The sequence below is a fragment of the Bubalus bubalis genome, chromosome 3 (assembly GCF_019923935.1).
Source record: "Bubalus bubalis isolate 160015118507 breed Murrah chromosome 3, NDDB_SH_1, whole genome shotgun sequence".
In the NCBI taxonomy this organism is placed as follows: domain Eukaryota; kingdom Metazoa; phylum Chordata; class Mammalia; order Artiodactyla; family Bovidae; genus Bubalus; species Bubalus bubalis.
Window position 1 is genome coordinate 40418116 of NC_059159.1, and position 21573 is coordinate 40439688.

The 21573-nt window shown below is 53.5% G+C and overlaps 1 protein-coding gene across 8 annotated transcripts in view; it reads left to right on the forward strand.

Annotated features, from left to right (window-relative positions):
* The window catches only part of SLC43A2 (solute carrier family 43 member 2), a 41388-nt gene extending 32037 nt beyond the window's left edge, over positions 1-9351 (forward strand). For 6 of the 8 annotated variants that reach the window (XM_044940589.2, XM_025280895.3, XM_044940590.2 and 3 more), the window contains 5 exons: positions 759-897; positions 2835-2964; positions 5732-5805; positions 7021-7144; positions 7786-9351. In XM_044940589.2, coding sequence (XP_044796524.1) covers positions 759-897; positions 2835-2964; positions 5732-5805; positions 7021-7144; positions 7786-7947 — 629 coding nt within the window. In that variant the 3' untranslated portion in view covers positions 7948-9351. Of the gene's footprint in view, positions 1-758; positions 898-2834; positions 2965-5731; positions 5806-6679; positions 6939-7020; positions 7145-7785 lie in introns of those variants that run through there. The other 2 variants (XM_044940585.2, XM_044940584.2) reach the window with 2 other exon arrangements.
* The last annotated feature ends 12222 nt before the right edge of the window (positions 9352-21573 follow it).

Sequence of the window (21573 nt, forward strand, 5' to 3'; positions counted from 1 at the left end):
AACAGCCTTTGACATTTCTGCTGCTAACCCCACTCCTCTCTGCTTTGTCACTTTTGCTTTCTCGGTGCAGTGATGGCTACTGGTAAGCCCGTGGGGTCTGGGCGGGGAGGGGGTCATCAGGGAACACGGGACGTCCGCTCCTGGCCAGAGCCTGCCCGACTGAGAAGCACCTGTCCTTGAACTCCAGACGGCCCCCTGCACTCCGCACGTCCCCCTCAGCCAGAACTGAAGGGGGGGGCGGGGGGGGGGGCGCAGCCAGCCTTCAGCTTCTGTTTGAGAAATCTCATCATGACTTTAAGGCTCTCTGAAGGCCGGAGCCCTTACGTCGGGGCCCCTGTGAGTGGGGCCTTCTCGGTGTGTTTCGAGGGGCAGGACACTGACACACGAGGCTGTTGACACACTAAACCTTGCTCCGTCCTGGGCCTCGGTCATCTTGTGGTTCCCAGAGTCACAGAGACCTCCTGGAGCTCTGGGGAAGGTCACTGTGACGTACTGGACTTTGGTAGCTGTTTCTTGGAAATAGGCGAGGGATTCGGAGGAAAGAGTAGGGTGTCCTGCCCCTTGCTCAGACTTTGATTTCAGAGGTTGTCTCCCATCATGACTCACGGTGACACGGGTTGGGTGGGGTGGGGGGGGTTCTGAGGGAAAAAAAAACCCAGAAGGGCTTGTGGCATCACAGAGTCTGCCCAGCCCCTCCCCAGGCCTCAGCGGGTAGCCCCCCAACCCCGCTCCGTGACCCGGCCCCTCTGTCTCCTCAGTGAGTCTCTATACCTCCATCTTCGGGGTGCTCCAGCTGCTCTGCCTGCTCACCGCCCCCGTCATTGGCTACATCATGGATTGGAGGCTGAAGGAGTGTGAGGATGCCTCCGAGGAGCCCGAGGAGAAAGACGCCCACCAGTGCGTAGGCTGAACCCGTGCCTCGCTTCCCCAGAGGGAGCAGGCGGGTGTTAGGCGGCTCCGGGGTGGGTGGGGCAGGTGTAAAGTCAGCAGGAGAGGCAAGAAGGGGCCATGCTCAAAGCCCCTCTTGGCCCTCGCTCCGCTCAGCACACATACTGGTCTGTCGCTTCTATCTGGAACAGTCTTTTGTATATAAAAGTTTGGGAAGCGCCAAGCTAGAGGAGAGGAGAGAAAGCAGACTGCTGCTGCGTCGCTTCAGTCATGTCTAACTCTGTGCGACCGCATAGACGGCAGCCCACCAGGCTCCCCCGTCCCTGGGATTCTCCAGGCAACAACACTGGAGTGAGTTGCCATTTCCCTCTCCAATACATGAAAGTGAAAAGTGAAAGGAAGTCGCTCAGTCGTGTCTGACTCCCAGCGACCCCTTGGACTGCAGCCTACCAGGCTCCTCCGTCCATGAGATTTTCCAGGCAAGAGTACTGGAGTGGGGTGCCATTGCTTTCTCCAGAGAAAGCAGACTAGTAACTGTCAAACACCTGCCTTTAGGACCACACACAGATCCTCAGCACAATTAGCACAAGGGCAGAGAGCCTTAGAGCGGTCCTGTTTGCCTGCAAGGCCTCCTTCACTGGGTGTGAGTTGTAAACAGGTATAAACTTAAGACGTGTTAATAGATTTTTGTTCATGACTGTGAGAATTAAACGAGGAACCGGAGTTTCTTTATAGAAGGGTTGGGTTGTAAGATCAGAGGATGAGTTAAATGCTGTCTTCTCTGACTCCACCTTAATAAGCTACTCTTGATTGTATCGGGCCCCGTGCCAAGCACTTAATGCACAGTCTCTCAGGGAAGCCTCCCAACACCTTGATGAGTTATACCCATTTTACAGATGAGGGAACTGAAACTAGGCGTTGGAGTGGCTTGCCTGAGGTCACACAGGGAGAAAGTGGTGGGCCTGGGCCTCCCTGCATATCTCTGAGCCCTTGGATGTCGTGCGATTGTCCATGGGGCATCTGTGTGGGTGGTGAGACTCGAATCAGTAGTAGTGAATTCACAGGGAGATAATTACAGAGATCCTCTGATATCTAGGTCAGGTCCTACAGCCGGAAAGCAGTTGGTGCCCATTCCAGTTCCATCTGCCACATGCTCATTTCTTCTTCACTCCTTCCTGCCCTGCAAGGGGAAACCCACTCGCTCCCTTATTTGGCTTATTCTCTGGCTTAGCATCAGCTCCCTGCAGGATTTGGGTGAAGCTGGAACCAACAGTGAAGGAGGCTTTGCCACATCCTGACCTGGGTGCCTTCTCCTCCCTCCCCATCATTGGGGATCTGACCTCAGTTTTCATTGAAATAGTGCAGGGTTCAGTTCAGTTCAGTCACTCAGTCATGTCCGACTCTTTGCAACCCCATGAACTACAGCACACCAGGCCTCTCTGTCCATCACCAACTCCCAGAGTTTACCCAAACTCATGTCCATTGAGTCGGTGATGCCATCCAACCATCTCATCCTCTGTTGTCCCCTTCTCCTCCTGCCTTCAATCTTTCCCAGCATCAGGGTCTTATCAAATGAGTCAGCTCTTTGCATTAGGTGGCCAAAGTGTTGGAGTTTCAGCTTCAACATCAGTCCTTCCAATGCAGGGTACTGATGCCCATCTTCTCGTGTCCAACCTCTCCACTAAGGTTCACACTCTGTGCTCAGTTCAGAGGGCCGTGGGGAGTGTCCCTCGTGATGGTCTAGCCCCCACAGTCCCCAGCTAGCACTCACTTGGCGGTGGTGTCCAAGTCTTGCATTGTCCACAAACTGTGACTCCCCGGGCCTGACTTCCTGGGAGAGTCTATTCTCCAGGGGCCCCCACCCCAGGGGCCCCCCACCCCACCCCAGGGCCCCATGCCCCCCACCCCACCCCAGCTCCTGTGTTCCACGCCCTGTGTCCCCACAGAGGTGAGAAGAAGAAGAAGCGGGACCGGCAGATCCAGAAGATCACCAATGCCACGCGGGCCTTCGCCTTCACCAACCTGCTGCTCGTGGGTTTCGGGGTGACCTGCCTCATTCCCAACCTGCCTCTCCAGGTGGGTGTGGGGGATGGGATGATGAGTGAGAGAGGGCCTGATGTCTCATGGGGGAGCCATTAGCAAAGAGAACAGTGACTTTTCATTCATTTAATCCAACCAGCCAAACCAATCAACCAGCCCACCCTGGTTTACCAAGGGCCTTCTATCTGCTAGGCTCTGTGCGCAACGCTGAGTTGTTCAGTTGCTAAGTCATGTCTGACTCTCTGTGACCCCATGGATTGCAGCACACCAGGCTTCCCTGTCCTTCATTATCTCCCGGTTTGCTTAAACTCATGTCCGTTGAGTTGGTGATACCATGCAACCATCTCATCCTCTGTCGCCCCCTTCTCCTGCTCTCAATCTTTCTCAGCATCAGGGTCTTTTCTAATGAGTCGGTTCTTGGCATCAGGTGGCCAAGGTATTGGAGCTTCAGCTTCAGCATCAGTCCTTCCAATGAATATTCAGGGTTGATTTCCTTTAGGATTGACTGGTTTGATCTCCTTGCAGTCCAAGGGACTGTCCAGAATCTTTTCCAGCACCACAGTTCTAAGAGCAAGCTGTAAATGGAACTGAGATTTCCTTTCACAGTAGACCCTTCCCTAGGAAAGTGTATTATTCTTCTTGGTCTTGGGGCATCTTACACACCATGAATACCATCAGCTTACCATTTCTGGAGTCATGTGGTGTATTTGTGTAGCTAATTGTTTTGCCTTTGCTCAGACAGCTGTGATCTGACATCCTAAGAGGTCTGGCCAGTCTGTGGCATTGATGGGAGCATTTGCTGTTCTGGTTCAGGATGGCCACAGGAGAAAGCCTCCGATGATGAGCTCTTGGTATCCGGGTTAAAAAGTTTAATTCCTTTGCACAAGATTTCCAGTGCTTTTGGAACCTGACTTTTGGCAGAGAGCTCAAGAAAGGTAGATTGCGTTACCTGCCTGGCTCCACCCTTAGGTCCACAGAAGGGTTCTAGTTCCAGTCCTCAAGTTGAACTTTGAAGGAAGGGATACAAGTGACGGCAATTGCTCCCAGATGGGTGTGACCCGAGTCCAGGTGGTATCTTGGACCAAGTCCAGGAGGAAAGCAGGCGTCCCTTCCTTTCTACAAGTGGCCACACGTAGAAATACAGGGAACACCAGGTGCGCACCACCCACGGGTATTGGCGTGTGCTTGTGCCAACTCCGCGTGCAGCTGGAATAAACCCCCAGAGACTGATGCCGGTTCCAGATGGGAGTACTGGCACATCCCTGGTGCCTTCCCATTGCCCTCTCTGCAAGACTGGTAGACCCTTGCCCTGACTACCTTGTCCAGTCACGGGGCAGTGGCCAGTGAGGACCGCGATCTGCTTTTTGTTTTAACCAGTTCTTACTGAAAGACAAGTTGTGAAGAGGCAGCACGGCCTTTGGGGTGCAAAGGGGGAGCCTGTAAGGGATGTGTGTGCTTTTGGGCACAGCCCTCTCACAGCACCGCAGAGAGCAGTCCCCCTGCCTCCGCCGCCCACATTCCCGGAAACAGGGCTTGGCTGCTCCGCCTGATGACAGGGCTGTGTGCAGAGAGCAAACAAAGGGTCCCGGCAGCAAAGTAGACAGCTCGTGGCTCTCAGGAATCGTTAACAAGGGCCTGCTCAGCCTGCCAGCAGTGGCCTTTCCTTAGGAAAGCAGAGTGAGAGGAGGGGGGACAGCCATCTGCCAGTAGGGCCTGGAGGACCAGGCTGGGAGACCGGGGCACGGCCCTCGGGTCCCAAAACGCGGGAGTGATGATCGGTGACCTCCTACCTAGTGCCGTGTCCATACATACCCTTGATGGCAGACTTGAGATGGGAGTGGGGTAGCGGGAACCTTGGTTTGTCGTGTTTGGCAGTTTCCACGGTGTAAGTGCGTTCATCATGGCTAGTATCAAACAATACATTGTCCATTGTCACTGACTGTGGAGCTGGAAAGACACACGATAACACACCGTCATATATATATTATGCATGCTCGGTTGCTAAGTCGTATCCTACTCTTTTGTGACCCCATAGACTATAGCCCTCCAGGCTCTTCTGTCCATGGAATCTCCCAGGCAAGAATACTGGAGTGGGTTGCCATTTTGTCTTCCGGGGGATCTACCCGATCCAGGGATCGAACTTGCGTCTCTTGCATCTCCTGCATTGGCAGGTGGATTCTTTTACCACTGTGCCACCTGGCCAAAAAGTTTGTTAGAGTTTTTCCTTAAGATGTTCAGGGGAAAACCCTAACCAACCCAATATCTACAGTAGACTTAAAAAACCTTAAGACTAGAGGTAATAGTAAAACAGAATAAAGTGCTCAAGATGTGATGGGCTTTGAGTATTCACGAACTTTGTTTTCAGTGTACAGTTGATCCTTGAACAACACAAGTTTGAACTGTGTGGTTCCACTCATGCTTGGACTGTTTTCAATAGTAAATATGTACCGCACAGTCAGTGGGTGATTGAATCGGAGGATATGAAACTGTGGATACAGAGGCCAGACTATAAGTTTAATGTGGATTTGTGGCTGCATAGAGGGTCAGCACCGCTAATCCCTCACATTGTCCAAGGGTCAATTGTCATTAAATTGTACCTTTAATGCAACGGAGTTGTTAGTAATGACTGTGTTGAACAATTGGCTCAGAATTTTTGGCATTCGGGAGTTGGCCATGGCGAGCTGGCCAAGCCAACTCCAGGGTGCCAGTGCTCCCACCACTCAGGACCCTGGGAGCTCTGGGGCAGGGGGACAAAGGGAGACCCTCCATGTCTCCTGCTCACACTCTGCTCTCCCCACCTCAGATCCTCTCCTTCATCCTGCACACAATCGTGCGAGGATTCATCCACTCGGCCGTCGGGGGCTTATATGCCGCCGTGTAAGTCCTGGGGGCTGCGGGTGGCCTGGTGGCTGAGGGTAAGGGGATGGATGACCTGAGGGAGGTTCCAGGTGGGGCTGAGGGCCTGAAGGGGACCATCTTGTCTACCTGAGGTTCCTCCTCTTGTCTTAGATATTAGGGTTTCTGTGGGGTGTGTCAGGAGAAGGCCGTACTCGGTGGGAGCAGGTCAGTGGGCAGACAGTTGGGTGCCCACAAGCCTTGGCATTTAACATGAAGTCAGTTCCCCTGGCTAGGGTGCAGCTCGGTATCGTTACGGCCTCAGGGGCTGCTGCTCAGCTGAGTCCTGGGGCTGCTGCTGACTGCTCACGGGAAGCGCAGGAGTGAGTTCTGGCTGCATGCATCTGAATGTTGACCTTCAAATGGCCTTCAGTGGCAGCAGCGACATAAATAACTGAGCCCTGAATGTACCTGACAGAGCCCACACAGGGCCTCAAAGGGCTGGTCTGCCCACAGTTTTCTCAGCCCTTGGCTGAAGTGAAACCTGCCTCCTTTTCCAAGAGGCCACACACACCTAAGGAACCGTAGTTGTTCGTCTTCCTCAGGCTGGGGCTTGGCTCAAACACCAGAACCCAAACACCATCCGCTGTCTCTCTCTGACCAAAGACAGGCTCATTCCTGCAGCCATTCCTTGCTAAGCCACGATGCCTAATGTCCTGAGATTATGCCAGAACTCTCTCCCTGCTCCCAAGAGCATCCCATGGGGGTCATCCCAGGTCTGCATGCTCCACCCCATGCCACCCTCCCCGCCCCAAGGTCTAGAGGAAGTTGAGGCCACCTTGGTAGAGTCTGAGGGAGTCGGCTGAGGGCTGTGATGCTATGTTTCCGTGATTATACAACACTCCTCTGGATGAAGGTGCAGCCAAGCCCGGCCCAGCCTCCCACCTGCTCCCTGGGCCTAGTTCCCGAGCCACAGACTCCTGCCGGAATCATGTTGTCCACTCGGCTCGGCCAGACACCCGTGGGCCCCAGGGCCTTCATGCTGGTCCAAAAGGGAAATTCTCTGCGTGGAACTGCTCATCACGAAGCAGTCCAAAGATGGACACCTGACTGTCCTCTGAAGCTGTTCCACATCTCCTTTGATACCGCAAGTTGCAGCCTGGGGACACCGGCAAGTGGGGCCAGGCTGAGGCCGAGGAGCATCTGGGAAGCCGGACAGTGGGCCCTGCGGTGACAAGCTCTCTCCTGTCCTGGCAGGTACCCCTCCACACAGTTTGGCAGCCTCACGGGCCTGCAGTCCCTGATCAGTGCCCTCTTCGCTCTCCTGCAGCAGCCCCTGTTTCTGGCTATGATGGGTCCCCTCCAGGGAGACCCTCTGTGGGTAAGAAGGCTTGGGGGGGCCCTGGGTTATGGACATCCACTCTACTCTGCTGACTGGGAGCCGGGAGGCATCACAGCGTGTTCCAGAACCCCAGCATAGGCAGTTTGGAACTTTGGTTAGGGTCAGTTCAGGGATCCCTTGTGAATAGGCTGGGGAGCAAGAGGGGAAGAGTATCCTTTCTATCTGTTTCTTAAAAAAAATTTATTTTGGCTATGCTGTGTGGTATATGGGATCTTAGTTCCCCAACCAAGGATCAAACCCACACTTCCTGCACTGGAAGCTCAGAGTCTCAACCTCTGGACCTGATTTTGGGGTAAATGGAACCGAGTTGCTGTCCCTGCCACTCCTGCCAGAGGCTGGGATTCATAACCGGGTTCTGTGAGCTTGTCCCAATCCCACCACACCCCTGGGCCTTCAGATCAGCACGTTGGTGTGGCCCATGGACTACTGGGGAATCCTGATGCCAGAATGTGGGATGACAGGCCCTCGGACCTCCTGAAACTCCTCCTTTGTTTTTCCTGTGACCTTCGCCTCAATCCCAACCTTGAGAGCGAGGAAGGGTCTGGCTGCACAAGGACTGCAGCCCGCACGTGCTGTGGTCCCTGCCCCTCGTGACGGCCACTCTCGTCCCTGCCCCCCAGGTGAACGTGGGCCTGCTGGTCGTGAGCATGCTGGGCTTCTGCCTCCCCCTCTACCTCATCTGCTACCGGCGCCAGCTGGAGAGGCAGCTAGAGCGGAAGAGAGAGGACGACAAGCTTTTCCTCAAGCTCAACGGCTCGTCCAACCAGGAGGCTTTTGTGTAGCGCCTGCCTTCTCGGAATCGCGGCCTCCTGCCCTCTCGCTTCAGTGACTCGCGGTGTCCTCGTCCCCACCCCAGAGGACCTCCACGCACTCCCGCCCACCCCCAACCCCAGGATCCTGTCCTTCACTGTGTTGGAGTCCACGCTCCCTCCCAGGGCTCCGGTCCTGCCTCGGAGCTCTGCAGTGGACAGACGGATGGGAGAGGGCCCGGACAGACGCTTCTCCTCCTGCTGGAGGCAGGGAGGCTCTGGACTTCACTCCGCCACCCTCGAGGGGCCCTTGAGCCTCGGGGCTCTGTGGTGCCTGTAGGAGGAGCCAGGAGGACCCCCCGGGCTAGCAGACCCTCTCCCCTGAAGTGTGTCTGGATTCTGCCTCTAGCCAAAGCAGAGGGGTCTGCCATCCACTGCCCGCCTCCTGCCCCTCAGCTGCATGTCCACCGACCACGCCTGCCTGAGGACAAAGGCTTGCACTGTCTGCACACCCCCCACCCCCAGCCTGGCCCCTCACCTCCTCCCCCGGCCAGTCAGAGCTGCCTGAGGAAGGAAGGACCCGCTTCCTGTTGTTGGTGCTAACTCCTTTGTGGCCTGTCCATGGCCTGTCCTCCTGTTCAAGGCCTGTGGGGAAGCGCCCCCCCGCCCCCCCGTCCTCCCCCCTCCAGCTTAGCCTGGGAAGGGTCTGGAGGGCTGGATGGTCACGTGGGAACCATGGACAAGGCCGGGCAGCGGCCCTTTCCCTCTTCCCTCAGGACTTGAGTGGGGGCATGTCTCCACTGCCACCCTCTGTCCAGGCTGTGACCTGAAGGGAATTAAGGGGGCACCAACAGGGCATATCACACACACACACACACACACACACACATACAGAGCTGTTTTTGTGGGGGGTGGAAGTGAGGCTGCGGCTGACAGTCCTGGAGGTCCAGGCCTGGGTGGGGAGGTGAATTTGTGAGAGGCCGAGGGGGTGTGGATGTGTGGGCTGTGTGTGCATGTGCTGGGTATGAGAAATGTGTGTGGGGGTGGTGGCAGGGTGTGGGCTCTGGGTGACTGCGCTTATCCTCCCAGAGCTGCCCCCAGCTGGCCAGGCCGGCAGCAAGCCCAGCGCCTGGGAGCCAGCCCTGTTCAGGGCCGAGCTTGTCCCAGCTGTGGGGCCACAGCGCCCCCTGCTGGCAGACTCCTAAGGGCCCTGGAGCTGTTTACTTGGGCGAGGCCACCTTTCCTCTGCCAGGCGGGCCTGGCTTACCAACCCACCCACCTTGACTGCACTCAGAAATGTGTCTGAGGCTTCCTGGGAGTTCTGAGAGGGGTGGGTGGATTTTTAGGTTATTTGTTTTCAGTTTTATCAGACTCCTTTTTATAAAGCAATAAATCCACTTCCCTACTGGTAAGGGATGCCCCCTTCTAGCATATCAATTCATGACTCCATGTGCCTGTTTTGAGCTTGAGAAGAAAAGGCAGGACAAAGTTTTCTGCCACTGAGCAGCCCCAGTTGTCCCCAGCTGCCGACTCTGGGTACCGTCTCTCTCTGGGTGTGATTGCTGTTTTGGGAGGGGCGGTGGGCCAGGAAAAGACCTTCCTCCCCTGCCCCAGCCCTAAAACAGGCCTGTGCAGACACCTTAGAAGTGTGGTCCACCCGCTCCTCTGCTGCTTATCCCAACCAGACAGGCTAATCCTGACCCCCTTTCATCCCTGCTCAGGCTTCCTGTCACCAGTCAGCCATACCAAGGGTTCCTCCTGGGTTCAGGACGCAGGGTGACCCCAGACAAGCTGCAGCCTCAAAGACAGCAGGGGCAGGATGTCGCGGGAGGAATGGGTGGTGACGGGAAGGGGCAGACCCAGGCCCAGACCTGAGCTTCCGGTCACAGTTGAGCCCCTGAAACTCACCTCCCTAGGCTTCATCCACTCAAATACTCAAAAGCAGGTATTTGTTTTAAACACTTTTTTTTTTTTTAAAGGAGAGGGTGTGAGATGAACATTTCTCCCAAAGCATTCCTAAAAACGTTAGTTCTGGAAGATGTGAAGGTTATTTTAATTTTTTAAAAAAGTTTTGGGATTTCCCTGGTGGTCCATTGGCTAAGACTCTGTACTCCCAATGCAGGGGACCTGGGTTCAATCCCTGGTCAGGGAACTAGATCCCACATGTCACAACTAAGAACCCAGTGCAGCCAAATACATCATTTTTTAAAAGTTTTGTAGTCAGATTTGGGAAATGCTGGACAAGGTCAAGTTAGCTCAGTGCTGGTGGGCTGTTCTCTCCAGAGGGGTGTGGTGGGCAGCTGGGGAATGGTTTTAACAATCTCAGCCACCCCACCCAAGGTGTGGCCCAGGTACCACCTGCAGCAGGAGCTTTTGGGGTGCTTGTTAATAACATATCCCCTGGGGCTTGCCTCTGACCTAGAGGGAGACTAAAATCTATTCTTTGCTAAGCCCCACCTGGTGATTCTGGTGCAGCTGCCCCCCCTCCCCAACATTTGAAAGCCACTGACAATGGAGTGCAGTTTGGGGCAGTGCTTATTAGCAAGGGCCCTTCCCACTGGGAAGTGTACTGAGGCCACATGGACACAGCCTGTGTTGTGCCCAGCAGCCCCCAGCACAGCCGAAGTGGGAGCTTCGACCTCTCTGTCTCGCCCACCTGCCTGCAGGGTGTGTACACGTGGAAAGGAGCAGGCGTTGAGAAACCAGAGTTCAGGGTGGAAAATAGTCTGGAGCCAATAGTGTATGGGGCTTAGGGACATGAAAATGAGAGCAGGCTGCCATGCGGTTTGGGTACCGCGTTTGCCACACACACACACACACCCCCCACTCCCTTGCCAGTCATTTTACTCTGGCTGCAGGATTGATGAGTTACATATTTTCCCATTACCATCACTGAGGCATGCTAAGAAGCCAAGAGTTGATATACTCCCCTCCCTGTTTTACAGCTGGGAGAATTGAGGCCTGCAGAGGTGGAGTAACTCGCTCATGGTTAAAGCCAAGGACTTGCATATGGTCCTAATCACTGGAGCAGCCACGAGCCTCTAGATCAGGACAGTCCATTCGGAGCGGCAGCCTGGGGGCCTCCAGGCCTTAAGATCGAGACGAAACAGCCTGAGGAAGGGAAACAGACACAGGCGAGGTCTCCTTTTCTCGGAGCCAAGAGCTTCCTTAGATTTGGGGGTGCTGTACGTAGTAGAGTCATCTTGGCCTTAGAGGCGGACGGTAACTTGGGGGAGGAAGTCTCTGGTCACCCCCAGCCATGAGAGGAGTGCCCTGGGATGGGGAAGGGACCATGGGCTGGTCAAAGGCAGTGGTCATCACTGGCCTGGGCCCTCCATCATCCCCCTGGTTCTCCAGGTTCCTGGTGGGAAGGAAGGAGCAGACAGTGGTGCCCGGTCCAGGGCGTTCAATTGGAGCAAGAAGCAGGGTCACGCCAGCCTCGGAAGTATTGCCAGGAGCCCTCTCCTTTCTCCCTGGACTTGAGTCCAGGTGATCCTTTGTGGCTGGCTTCCTCCAAAGCCTCCTGGCCTCTGCCTGCGGCTCTCGCTGCCTGGGCCTGTCGTCAGGAAGGTTCCCACCCTTATAAAGGCCACAGGTGGGGTTGCAGGTTGTGGGTTCCTTTCTGTTTTGCTCCATCTCCTATTCCCTCTTGTACTCAGTGTCAGCCTGGTGAGAAGAACTCCAGCCTTCCTTGTTCTGGCCCTGGGCTGTGAAGCATGAGGGCCTCCCACGGCCCTAGGCCCCAAGCACGCTGAAGGTGGGGAGGTGGCCAGTGTTGGGAGTACATGCGCAGCACCGTCCCAGACAACTGCGCGAACGTTCAGTCAGCCCAGTGGAGTTTTGTTTCTTCTTATATCACGATAATGCTTTTAATCTTTCGGCTTCTTACAGTCCTCACACCATAGAGACTGACAAACCCATGTTGCTGTTTCTTCGTTGCTCAGTCATGTCTGAGTCTATGCGACGCACGGACCGTAGCCCATCAGGCTCCTCTGTCCCTGGGATTTCCCAGGCAAGAATTCCGGAGTGGGTCGCCATTTCCTTCTCCAAGGGAGTTGTTTTTATCTTTTGGCCCCGCCATGCAGCATGTGGGATCCTAGTTCCTCTACCAGGGATTGAACCCACACCCCATGCATTGGAACCACAGGACCACCAGGAAAGTCCTCAGGGGTGCGGGCGGTGGCGGTTAATACATTTGCATGTTCATCTGTGTGAATTTAAACAGATATGCACCAGGGGCAGTTGATCCGGAGGGGTCAGGCTGTGGGCCCGCTATGGCAAGAGGCTCCTGTCTCTGAGCTCTGAGAAGTCTTCTTAACAGAGTCAGGCTTCTGGGGCTGTTTAATCCACAGCTTCCCTCCCTCTGAGGGGCAATACAATGGATTCTCATGAGTTCTGGGGCAGGAAGGCGTCTTAACTGTGGGGTTAGGATTAGGAGCCCAGGACCTTGCAAGTGAGGAGGTGGGTTTTCCACAGGCTGTGGGGCCCCCCTGGAATGGGGGTGGGGTCAGGGTGAGCAGGCCGGCTCTGGGAGCCTGTCCCCCACCCAGGCCCTGACTCGCCCCAAACCCTGGGGTGAGGATGCGTATCAGGAAGGAGGCGCAGCGTCCTCCATGTGGATGGCCCACGCAGGGCAGACCTCTCCCATCTGTGCCCTTGGTCTCTCTGCAGGCAGCACTTCCAGCCCTGGAGTCAGCCCTTGTCAGCCTCCCGAGCAGATCCAAGACCGAACTAGGGCCTCCGGCTGCTCAACCCTTCCCAGAGTGAGACTCTACCTCCCTGTGCTGAGGAGGCGATGAGGGAAGGGCAGAGGTTAGAGGCCCCACCACGCCTATTATCTTGTGACCATAGACAAGTCTTGAGCCTCGGTTTCTCATCTGTAAAATGGAAGTTTTACCCCCGCCCCCGGAGACTCAATGGACCTGGACATCAAGCAGTTGTACGTTATTGTACCTGGCACTTAGTTGGCACTTAACCAGTGATAGCATTATTTTTATGACCCTGGAGCGGAGCAGACAGCACAGGGGATAAGGACCATCTGCACACACCCTCCCCCACCCCTGTAACAGGACAGACTTCAGGCAGCTCTGCCTGGGACTTGTGGCCAAGTAAAGGAAGTGAGGTCTGTTTCTTCTGATCCCTCCCCCTCTCAGGACCACCCTCTCTCAGCAAAAGCCTTAAGAAGTTGTCCCCCTGTTCACTTTGGCATCTTTCACGTTTTGGTAAGAGACTTGGCCAAAAAGCTTCTCAAGATAATCTCTAAATGGGGGGTGTTCGGGCACTCTTGACAGTTTTACGTTGAGGTGGGTGACTCAGCACAGTTTGTGGACAACACCTTCACGCCACCTCCTTGTAAAACCGCCCGGTGTGCCTCTGTGTGCATGTGTGTGCATGTGTGTGTCGACGTCTGGGGTATAATTCCAGGCACATCGGGTGTGAACGTGTTTAGAGGAGGGTGTGGGAGCTTATCTCTCCTTTGACAGAGAGAAGGTCATGCCTCGCTGAATCTCCCTTGGTGGGTGGAAAGGCCCAGGCTCTGTCCAAGGACCCAGCCCAGGCCCTCAGAGTGGTGCCTGAAGGGTTAATCTGTTCCCGTGTCAACCGGGGTCAATGTCTTGTCACTGACAGCTCAGCAGCTGACCCTGACTCTTCCTGGCCCTTTGCTGTTTCTAGCACCTGGCTTCCTGGCACACAGTAAGCACTCAATAAACATCTGCCGAGAATGGCCAAGAACTGCTTCCTCCTTGGCCCCTGTGTCTCTTTCTCTCTGAGTCACACATTCACTTGCCACTTGTCTTGCCCATCACCTGTCTGAAATGTGCTCCCTGACCTCAGAGCTGGGGGAGGGACCGAGGAGGGGACCTCGGTGGTGGAGGGAGCCCAAGGTAGCTGGGAATTCCAGTTCTAAGGCAGGTACTCATTCTTGACCCTTGGCTTTTGTCCTGAGTCAGCAGTCATGGGCACACCTGCTTCTCCTACGGGTTTCCTACAAAGTTGGGCCCTGGGCAAAGGCAGCAGGAAAGAAGAGTCACTGGGCTTCCTCAGAGAAGCCCCAGGGAGACCCTCACTGCCAGGGAGGGGAGAGGGCAGCCTGGTTGTCTAAAGCTTGGTTCCCAATCCTCTAGGGTAGAGGGCATTGAGGCCCTGGGCAGGGAGGTAGGTGGCCTCAGGAGCCAGCTGGGGACGGGGTAGGACCCCTGCACGGCACACAGGGCAGAGATGGTAAATGGAGGTTCATGAGGGCTTCTACTCATCAGGATTGCAAGCTCAAAAGCCACGCTCCGCCACATCCCTGCGCTGTGACCTTCGTTTTCCCGCTTTTGATGCAGACACAGTGGAGAACGAGTTTTCTAGTATAAGTAGAACCCCAGCATGATGACGTAAGGGCCGCTGGACAGTGACCTCTCTGCCAGGGACACAAGAGGACCTGGGGGGCACCTCGGGGATCTGGAGGCCATAGCCCCAGCTAAGAGGACAGCCTTGACACAGCTCTAACCCTTCAAGGCCCTGTGGGAACGAGCCCACTGTTGCCCGATCTCCTGATTTTTACAAGAGAAGCTGGGAATTCTGAGTTTTATGTAAAACATTCCCATTTTCAGATGTTGGCTCAAAGAAATTTATTTTAAAGATCACGGCTGCTCAAATGGCTTTTCACCATGTGCGGGTCAAACTCTGCTGGAGGCAGGGAGAGAGGGAGAAGGTCAAGTCCAGGGCGCCACTGTTCCCTCCCTCCCACTGATACTGTGTTTGTCTGGACTGTGCCCCACGTGGGCTAGGACTTTCTACCTGTGTCTCCCCCAGCCTGGGGCATCACGAATGCTGTCCATTGAGCAAGTGGTTAAACCTTCTAGTCTGGCTTCTAGAGTGACCCTCAGGCCCTGTTTAGGGACAAGGAATCGTCAGGCCCAGCGCAGGGCACAGCCAGCCAAACTCACAGACCCAGCCTGGCCTATGCACTCCTCTGCTCAGGGGGGCAAGGCCAAGGCAGGGCCATGCTTCGTCTGCCCTCCTGTCTGTCTGTCTCCCCAATATCACGAATGCCCCCAAGAGCTAGCATGGGTGCTGCTTTGCCTTGATAACCTCTAGAGTCTTGAATGGTGCCAGGCATGCAGCAGATGCTCGATAAATACTGGAGGATGAAGTTTAAAAAAGAGAGGGAGGGCTTCCCTGGTGGCCCAGTTGTAAAGAATCTGGCTGCCAATGCAGGAGACAAGGGTTCAATCCCTGATCTGGGACAATCCCACATGCTTTTGAGTCTGTGCTCTAGAGCTGGGGAAACACGACTACTGAGCCCATATGCAGCTTCTGAAGCCCATGCACCCTACAGCCTGCACTCTACAAGAGAAGCCACGACAATGAGAAGCCTGCACATCGCAACTAAGGGTAGCCCCCGCTCACCACAGCTAGAGAAAAGCCCACGCAGGAACAAAGACCCAGCACAGCCAAAACTAAACAAATGGATAAAACTGCTTTTAAAAAAGAGTGAGCGAGAGAGAAATAAACCAAAAAGAGGCTGAAACTGGCTGAGACCAAGGCTGGGAGAAGAGTGTGCTTTCAGCAGGCAGAAAGGGACCAAGCCGAGGATGGAAACAGTGAAACACAGTCTCCCCAAGATACCCAGAGATGGGTTACAGGTGTGGCTGAGACCGAGGCAGTAAGAAGGGCCAGCCAGCCAGGAGCATCCACACGGGGGACCAGGACTGTGAGAGGCGCAGATACCAACAGTGCAAAGGAGACAGGGGGAGTCCAAGAGAGAGCGGATCACTACCCAGAGCGCAGGAACAAAGACTGAGATGGCAGGGATGAAGAGAGACAGAGAGAGGGAGACGAGTAGTGACGTGACACAGTAAGAGGCAAAGAGAAACGCAGAGAGGAGATAGCAAGAGAGATTAAAGAGACAGAGAGAGCACTGACAGAGTTACAGAGGAACAGAAAGAGAGAGACAGAAGGGGCACAGAGAGAACAAAAAGAGAAAGGGAGAGACAGAGAGAGATACAGAGAGACTTCTAGATGTGAGATAAAGAGAGATCAACAGAGAGAGATACCGAGAGATGGAGAGGAGAGACAGAAGGAGACAGGGGCAGCTAGAGAGATGGAGAAAAGATGGGTACAGATAGAGGAAGAGAGAGAGAGAGAGATGTGTGAGACAGAAAGATTGCTGTGATACCGGAGATTCACGTTCTTCTCGCCAGCTCAGCCAGGAGCATACACGTAGCCTCGAGGGGTCCTTCCTCACAGGGCCCCCTTCCTCCAGAACGCTCATACAGAAATATGCCACGCGCTGCATGAAACTGCTTTATGCGTATTGGCTCATCTACCGATATCCAGCAAGTCCACAAGGCGGCCACTACCATTGTCTCCATTTTACAAATGAAGGAGTTGAGGCCCAGAGAGGTTAAGCAACTTGCACAAGGTCACACAGGTAGGAAGTGGTAGCATTGGAACTCCAGGGCATCAGGCACCAGGGGTTCATTCCCACAGTGGGATCGTCGGCTCACAGTGAGGCGCTCTGGACAGTGCTGTGGGCCCTGCATGTAAGGTTTTGATCTTTTTTTTTTTTCATTTGGCTACACTAGGTCTTAGTTGCAGCACGTGGGCACGTGGGATCTTTTCTTTTAGTTGCAGCATATGGGATCTAGTTCCCTGACCGGGCGTTGGGAGTGCAGAGTCTTAGCCACTGGACCACCAGGGAAATTCCAAGGCCTAACTGTTATGTATGCCAGAAGCAAAGCTTGTTAGAGGAAGAGATGTAAGAAACAGAACACCTGAAAATAAAATGTGGAGGGGAAAAAAAGGCAGACATTGTTCAGATAACAAATGTATTTAAAATAAACTCTAAAATAATATTTTTTAGATGATTAGGGACATTTGAATATGAACTGGGTAGGAGATGACCAGTTTTGTTCAGTGTGATAATGGCATTGTGGATTCAGAAGAAAATATCCCTATTTCTAGAATGCACATGGGAATATGGAGGGCAGAGATGACACGATGTTTCAGGAAAGAAATGAAGCAGGTGTGGTAAAAATCTGGTCAGCAGTTGATTCTGCTTCTGCTGCTGCTGCTAAATCGCTTCAGTCGCGTCCAACCCTGTGCAACCCTACGGACAGCAGCCCACCAGGCTCCTCCATCCACAGGATTCTCTAGGCAAGAATACTGGAATGGGTTGCCATTTCCTTCTCCAAGTTGATCCTGAGTGATAAGGAATGCGGATTCCTTAAGGTCAGATCTCTAACTTGTCTCTCAGGGCCCCACATTCTGTCCTGGCTGTGTGTGTGTCTATCAAATGAACCCTTTATGCTCCGACTGAAGGCTCTACCCTGGCCTCCCCACTCCCCAGATTCTGTCCACCTGGAACCCTGACTCTGCCCCTTTGCACGTGTTCCTTTCCCTACAAAGATGACAGTCCCCTCTTCTAGCCAAATACTCATCGCCGCCTTGTCCCCAGATACTTCCTTCACCTCTCCAGCCCAGGAGCCTCTCCTTGGACTCTTTCCAGCACTGTTCTTTGTGTCACACATGGTCACCTTTATGGCCAGTGACCTCCATCACTCGGTACAGTTTTCTGCAAGTGTGAGGCCTCCTCTCTGTGAATTCCTCCACATGGAAGGTGTTTCTCAGGTAATTTAATGGTTGCATTGCTTTATATTTCCCTCACTGCCCGGCAGGCCCTCCAGACTCCCTCATCTCAATTCTGATTCAGGTTTCTATCTAAACATGACCTCTTCTTTTTTAATTTTTTTTGGCAGCAAAGCGTGGCTTATGGGATCTTAGTTCCCCAACCAGGGATTGAACGTGAACCCTGGCAGTGAAAGCACTGAGTCCTAACCACTGGGCCATCAGGGAAGTCCCAAAACATGGCTTCTTCTAAGAGTCTTCCCTGACCACCCATCTAATACCACCTTCACTGCCCACAGTCACCTTGTTCAGCTTCTTCTTAACATTCACCTCTACTGGAAGTTGTTTCTGCATTTGTTTATATTCTGCCTAACCCCACCAAACAAGGGAAGTGAAACTGTACAACTCAGATTTGGGACCTGAGCCCACATGCTGAGACTCAAACTCGGTTAGAACTGAGACTGGGACTTAAACCCACAGTCTTTTAATTGAGATCACATAGGTCTCAGGCTTCCCTCGTGGCTCAGGGGTAAAGAATCTGCCTGCAGTGCAGGAGACATGGGTTCGATTCATGGGTTGGGGCAATCCCTTGGAGAAGGAAATAGCAACCCACTCCAGTATTCTTGCCTGGAAAATCCCATGGACGGAGGAGCCTGGTGGAGTACAGTCCATGGGGTCACAAAAGAGTTGGACATGACTAAACTACAACACCCAGAGAAGGCAATGGCACCCCACTCCAGTACTCTTGCCTGGCAAATCCCATGGACGGAGAAGCCTGGTAGGCTGCAGTCCATGGGGTCGCGAAGAGTCGGACATGACTGAGCGACTTCACTTTCACTTTTCACTTTCATGCATTGGAGAAGGAAATGGTAACCCACTCCAGTGTTCTTGCCTGGAGAATCCCAGGGACGGGGGGACTGGTGGGCTGCTGTCTATGGGGTCACACAGAGTCTGACATGACTGAAGCAACTTAGCAGCAGCAGCAGAAAACAACCACACCTGGTTTGAGGACTTAATGAAGCTCAGGTTCTTGATGTCTTGACGCAGAAAGAATTCAGTGGGAGACAAAATGATAGGTAAGAAGTGGATTTATTGGATTTCCCTGGTGGCACAATGGTTAAGAATCCACCTGCCATTGCAGGGATCATGGGCTCAAATCCTGGTCCAGGAAGATTCCACAAGCCGTGGAGCAACGGCCCATGCACCACAACTACTGAGCCCCTGTGCTGCAACTACTGAAGCCCTGAGCCTAGAGCCTGTACTCCACCACAACAAGAGCCGCCACAATGTGAAGCCCACTCACTGCAATGAAGCGTGGCCCCCACTGGCCACAACCAGAGAAAAGCCTACATGCAGTAATGGAGACCCAACACAGCTGAAAATAAAAGAGAAGTGGATTTATTTAGAGAGAAACACACTCCACAAACAGAGTGTGGGTCATCTCAGAAGGGAGAGCTCCTGAAGTATCACATGGTAGTTTTTATGGGCTGGGTAATTTAATAGGCTAATGAGGAGGAGGATTATTCCAACTATTTGGGGGAGATTTCCAGGAATTGGGCAACTGCCCACTTTTTGGTCTTTGATGGTCAGCCTTGGAGCTGTCTAGGTACTGGTAGGTGTGCCATTAATTACAAAGGGCTTCCCTGGTGGCTCAGATGGTAAAGAATCTGCCCACAATGCAGGAGACCTGGGTTCGATTCCTGGGTTGGGAAGATACCTTGAAGAAAGGAATGGCAACCCATTCCAGTATTCTTGCCTGGAGAATCCCATGGACAGAGGAGTCTGGTGAGCTACAGTCCATGGGGTCACAAACAGTCAAACATGACTGAATGTATAATGTATTATAATGAGCACATAAGGAGGTTCAAGGTCCACCAGAAGTCCAATCTTCTGCCATCTTGGACCTAGTTGGTTCTAACTAGTTTTCATCATGTGCTATGTCATTCTTTTAAAGCTTGTGTCCTGCCCCCTTCCCTCCTGTTTCAGAAGGATTTTGTTTTTCTTGGTCACCCCTGTATTCTGAGTGCCTAGAAAAAGGCCCAGGAGTGGGCAAAGAGTTCAATCAATATTTTACGGAGTGAATGAGTAGATGTAGTCTTCCCAACTAGACTGCAAGCTTCAGATTACTTACTTCCTGGAGAGAGCCAGCACATGGCAATTATTAAATAATTTTCTTCTAATTGATTGGTGATAAGCTAACAGGTTGGTATTCCAGGAATCTTGTGCTGAGCCTGGAGTTACCATCCTCCACCTGGGGGTGGGGGCCTTAGTTCCAACAGAAGAACTCAAAGATACTGTTTTACTGCTTCACCTTTGTTTCTGCATTCCCTCCCTTCTTGGATTAGCAACTGTTTGAATCTGCCCTTTGGAACTCAAGGAAAGGTGTACAAGGCTGTGTAACACCTGTCTCTTATAAACAGCAAATGGGAGACACAGGAAGGATCTGTCCCTGGGAGGGCCCCTCAGGGTCCTGCTCCATTTCAGCCATTGTCTTCCCATCTGCAAATCTGCCTTTGTTCTCTTTTTCCTGAAGACGATGCCATCCACCCAGATTCCCAGGCCAGAAACCCAGGAAGTTTTCATCTCTCCTTTCTCACTGTCACACTCCCAGCTAATTAGTCAACAGAGTATTGCTGATTTTACCTCCTGAGTTGCTCCTGAATCCATCTCTGTCTTTCTTTCCTCTCCTTTCACCATCATTGTCTTAGTCCAACTCTACCTGGACTTCTGCAGAGGCCTCCTCACGCAGGTTCTCCCTGTTTCCTTTCTGGTTCCCTGAGTGCCCTTTTCTTCCAGCTGTCAACTACCAGACCTACTTACAGACCTGCTTAAAATCCATAGATGCCTGCCCATGTCCTGAGGATGGACTCCAAACACCTTAGCACCCCCGGGAACTGCATACTTTGCCCGCCCCACCCCACTACAGCTCCTCAGCCCTCAAACTTTATGCAGCAGTCACTTCTTTCAGTTCCCCTGAAGTACACGCTGGCCCTCTGGCCCCCAGCCATTGCATCAACTCTGCCCCATACCTCTTCCCATCTCAGTCCCCTGCAGAGTTTAGCTTAGAACTTCTTCCTCTAGAATGCCTTTGCTGACTACACCTCCCCAGTGTGACCCCACCAAACCTGTATTTCACCTCTCACAGTCCTTTTCATCCTAACTGCCTGGCTGCCCCTCCATCCACCTACCTACCACCCCCAGGTGATCTTGAGTTCGCTAAGGGCAAGATATCTGCCTTGCTCACTCAAGCTTCCCTGTTGGTTCAGATGGTAAAGAATTTGCCCTGCAATGCAGGAGATCTGGGTTTAATCCCTGGGCAGGGAAGATCCCCCGGAAAATGGAATGGCAACCCACTTTCCAGTATTCTTGACTGGAGAATACCATGGACAGAGGAGCCTGGTGGGCTACAGCCATAGGATTGCAGAGTCGGACACGACTGAAACGAAACTAACACTTTCATTTCACTTGCTCAGTCAACAAAAGCACAGATTTTGATGCACAGCAGACCCTCAGCAAATAACTTTTTGGATAAAAGATATTAGACTACTGACTGCAGGGTAAAAACCTTGGCCCCATCACATGCTAGCTTTGGACTTGAGCAAGTGTCTCTCTATTTCTCTTCTTTTTTTCTTGAGCTAGTCTCTTGACCTCTGCCTCCCCTTCACCTGTCAATGGGGACAGTAATAATACATTTCTGATATACAGCTGTCGTGAGGAGTCAAGCCCTTACGTGCACATAAACTTGGCCATTATTAACATTTTTTAATACAACCTTTCCTAGATCTCAAAGCACACCACAGGTCAGGCCCAAACGCACAGTGGCATCTGTTCCGCCTGCAGATGAACAGTCACCCTAGGACCCTGCGGGACACCTGGGTGTCGGCGCCGCCTGCTGCTCGGGTCTTGCTTACGCGCGGACCCACCCGGGACGCGCAGGCCGCCTCGGCGGTCCACTTAAGGACGGGAGGGGGCGGGCCCGAGAAGGCTCCGCCTCCGCGCTGAGGTCAGCGCGCAGCGCGGCGCGTGACGCTCTGGTTGCCG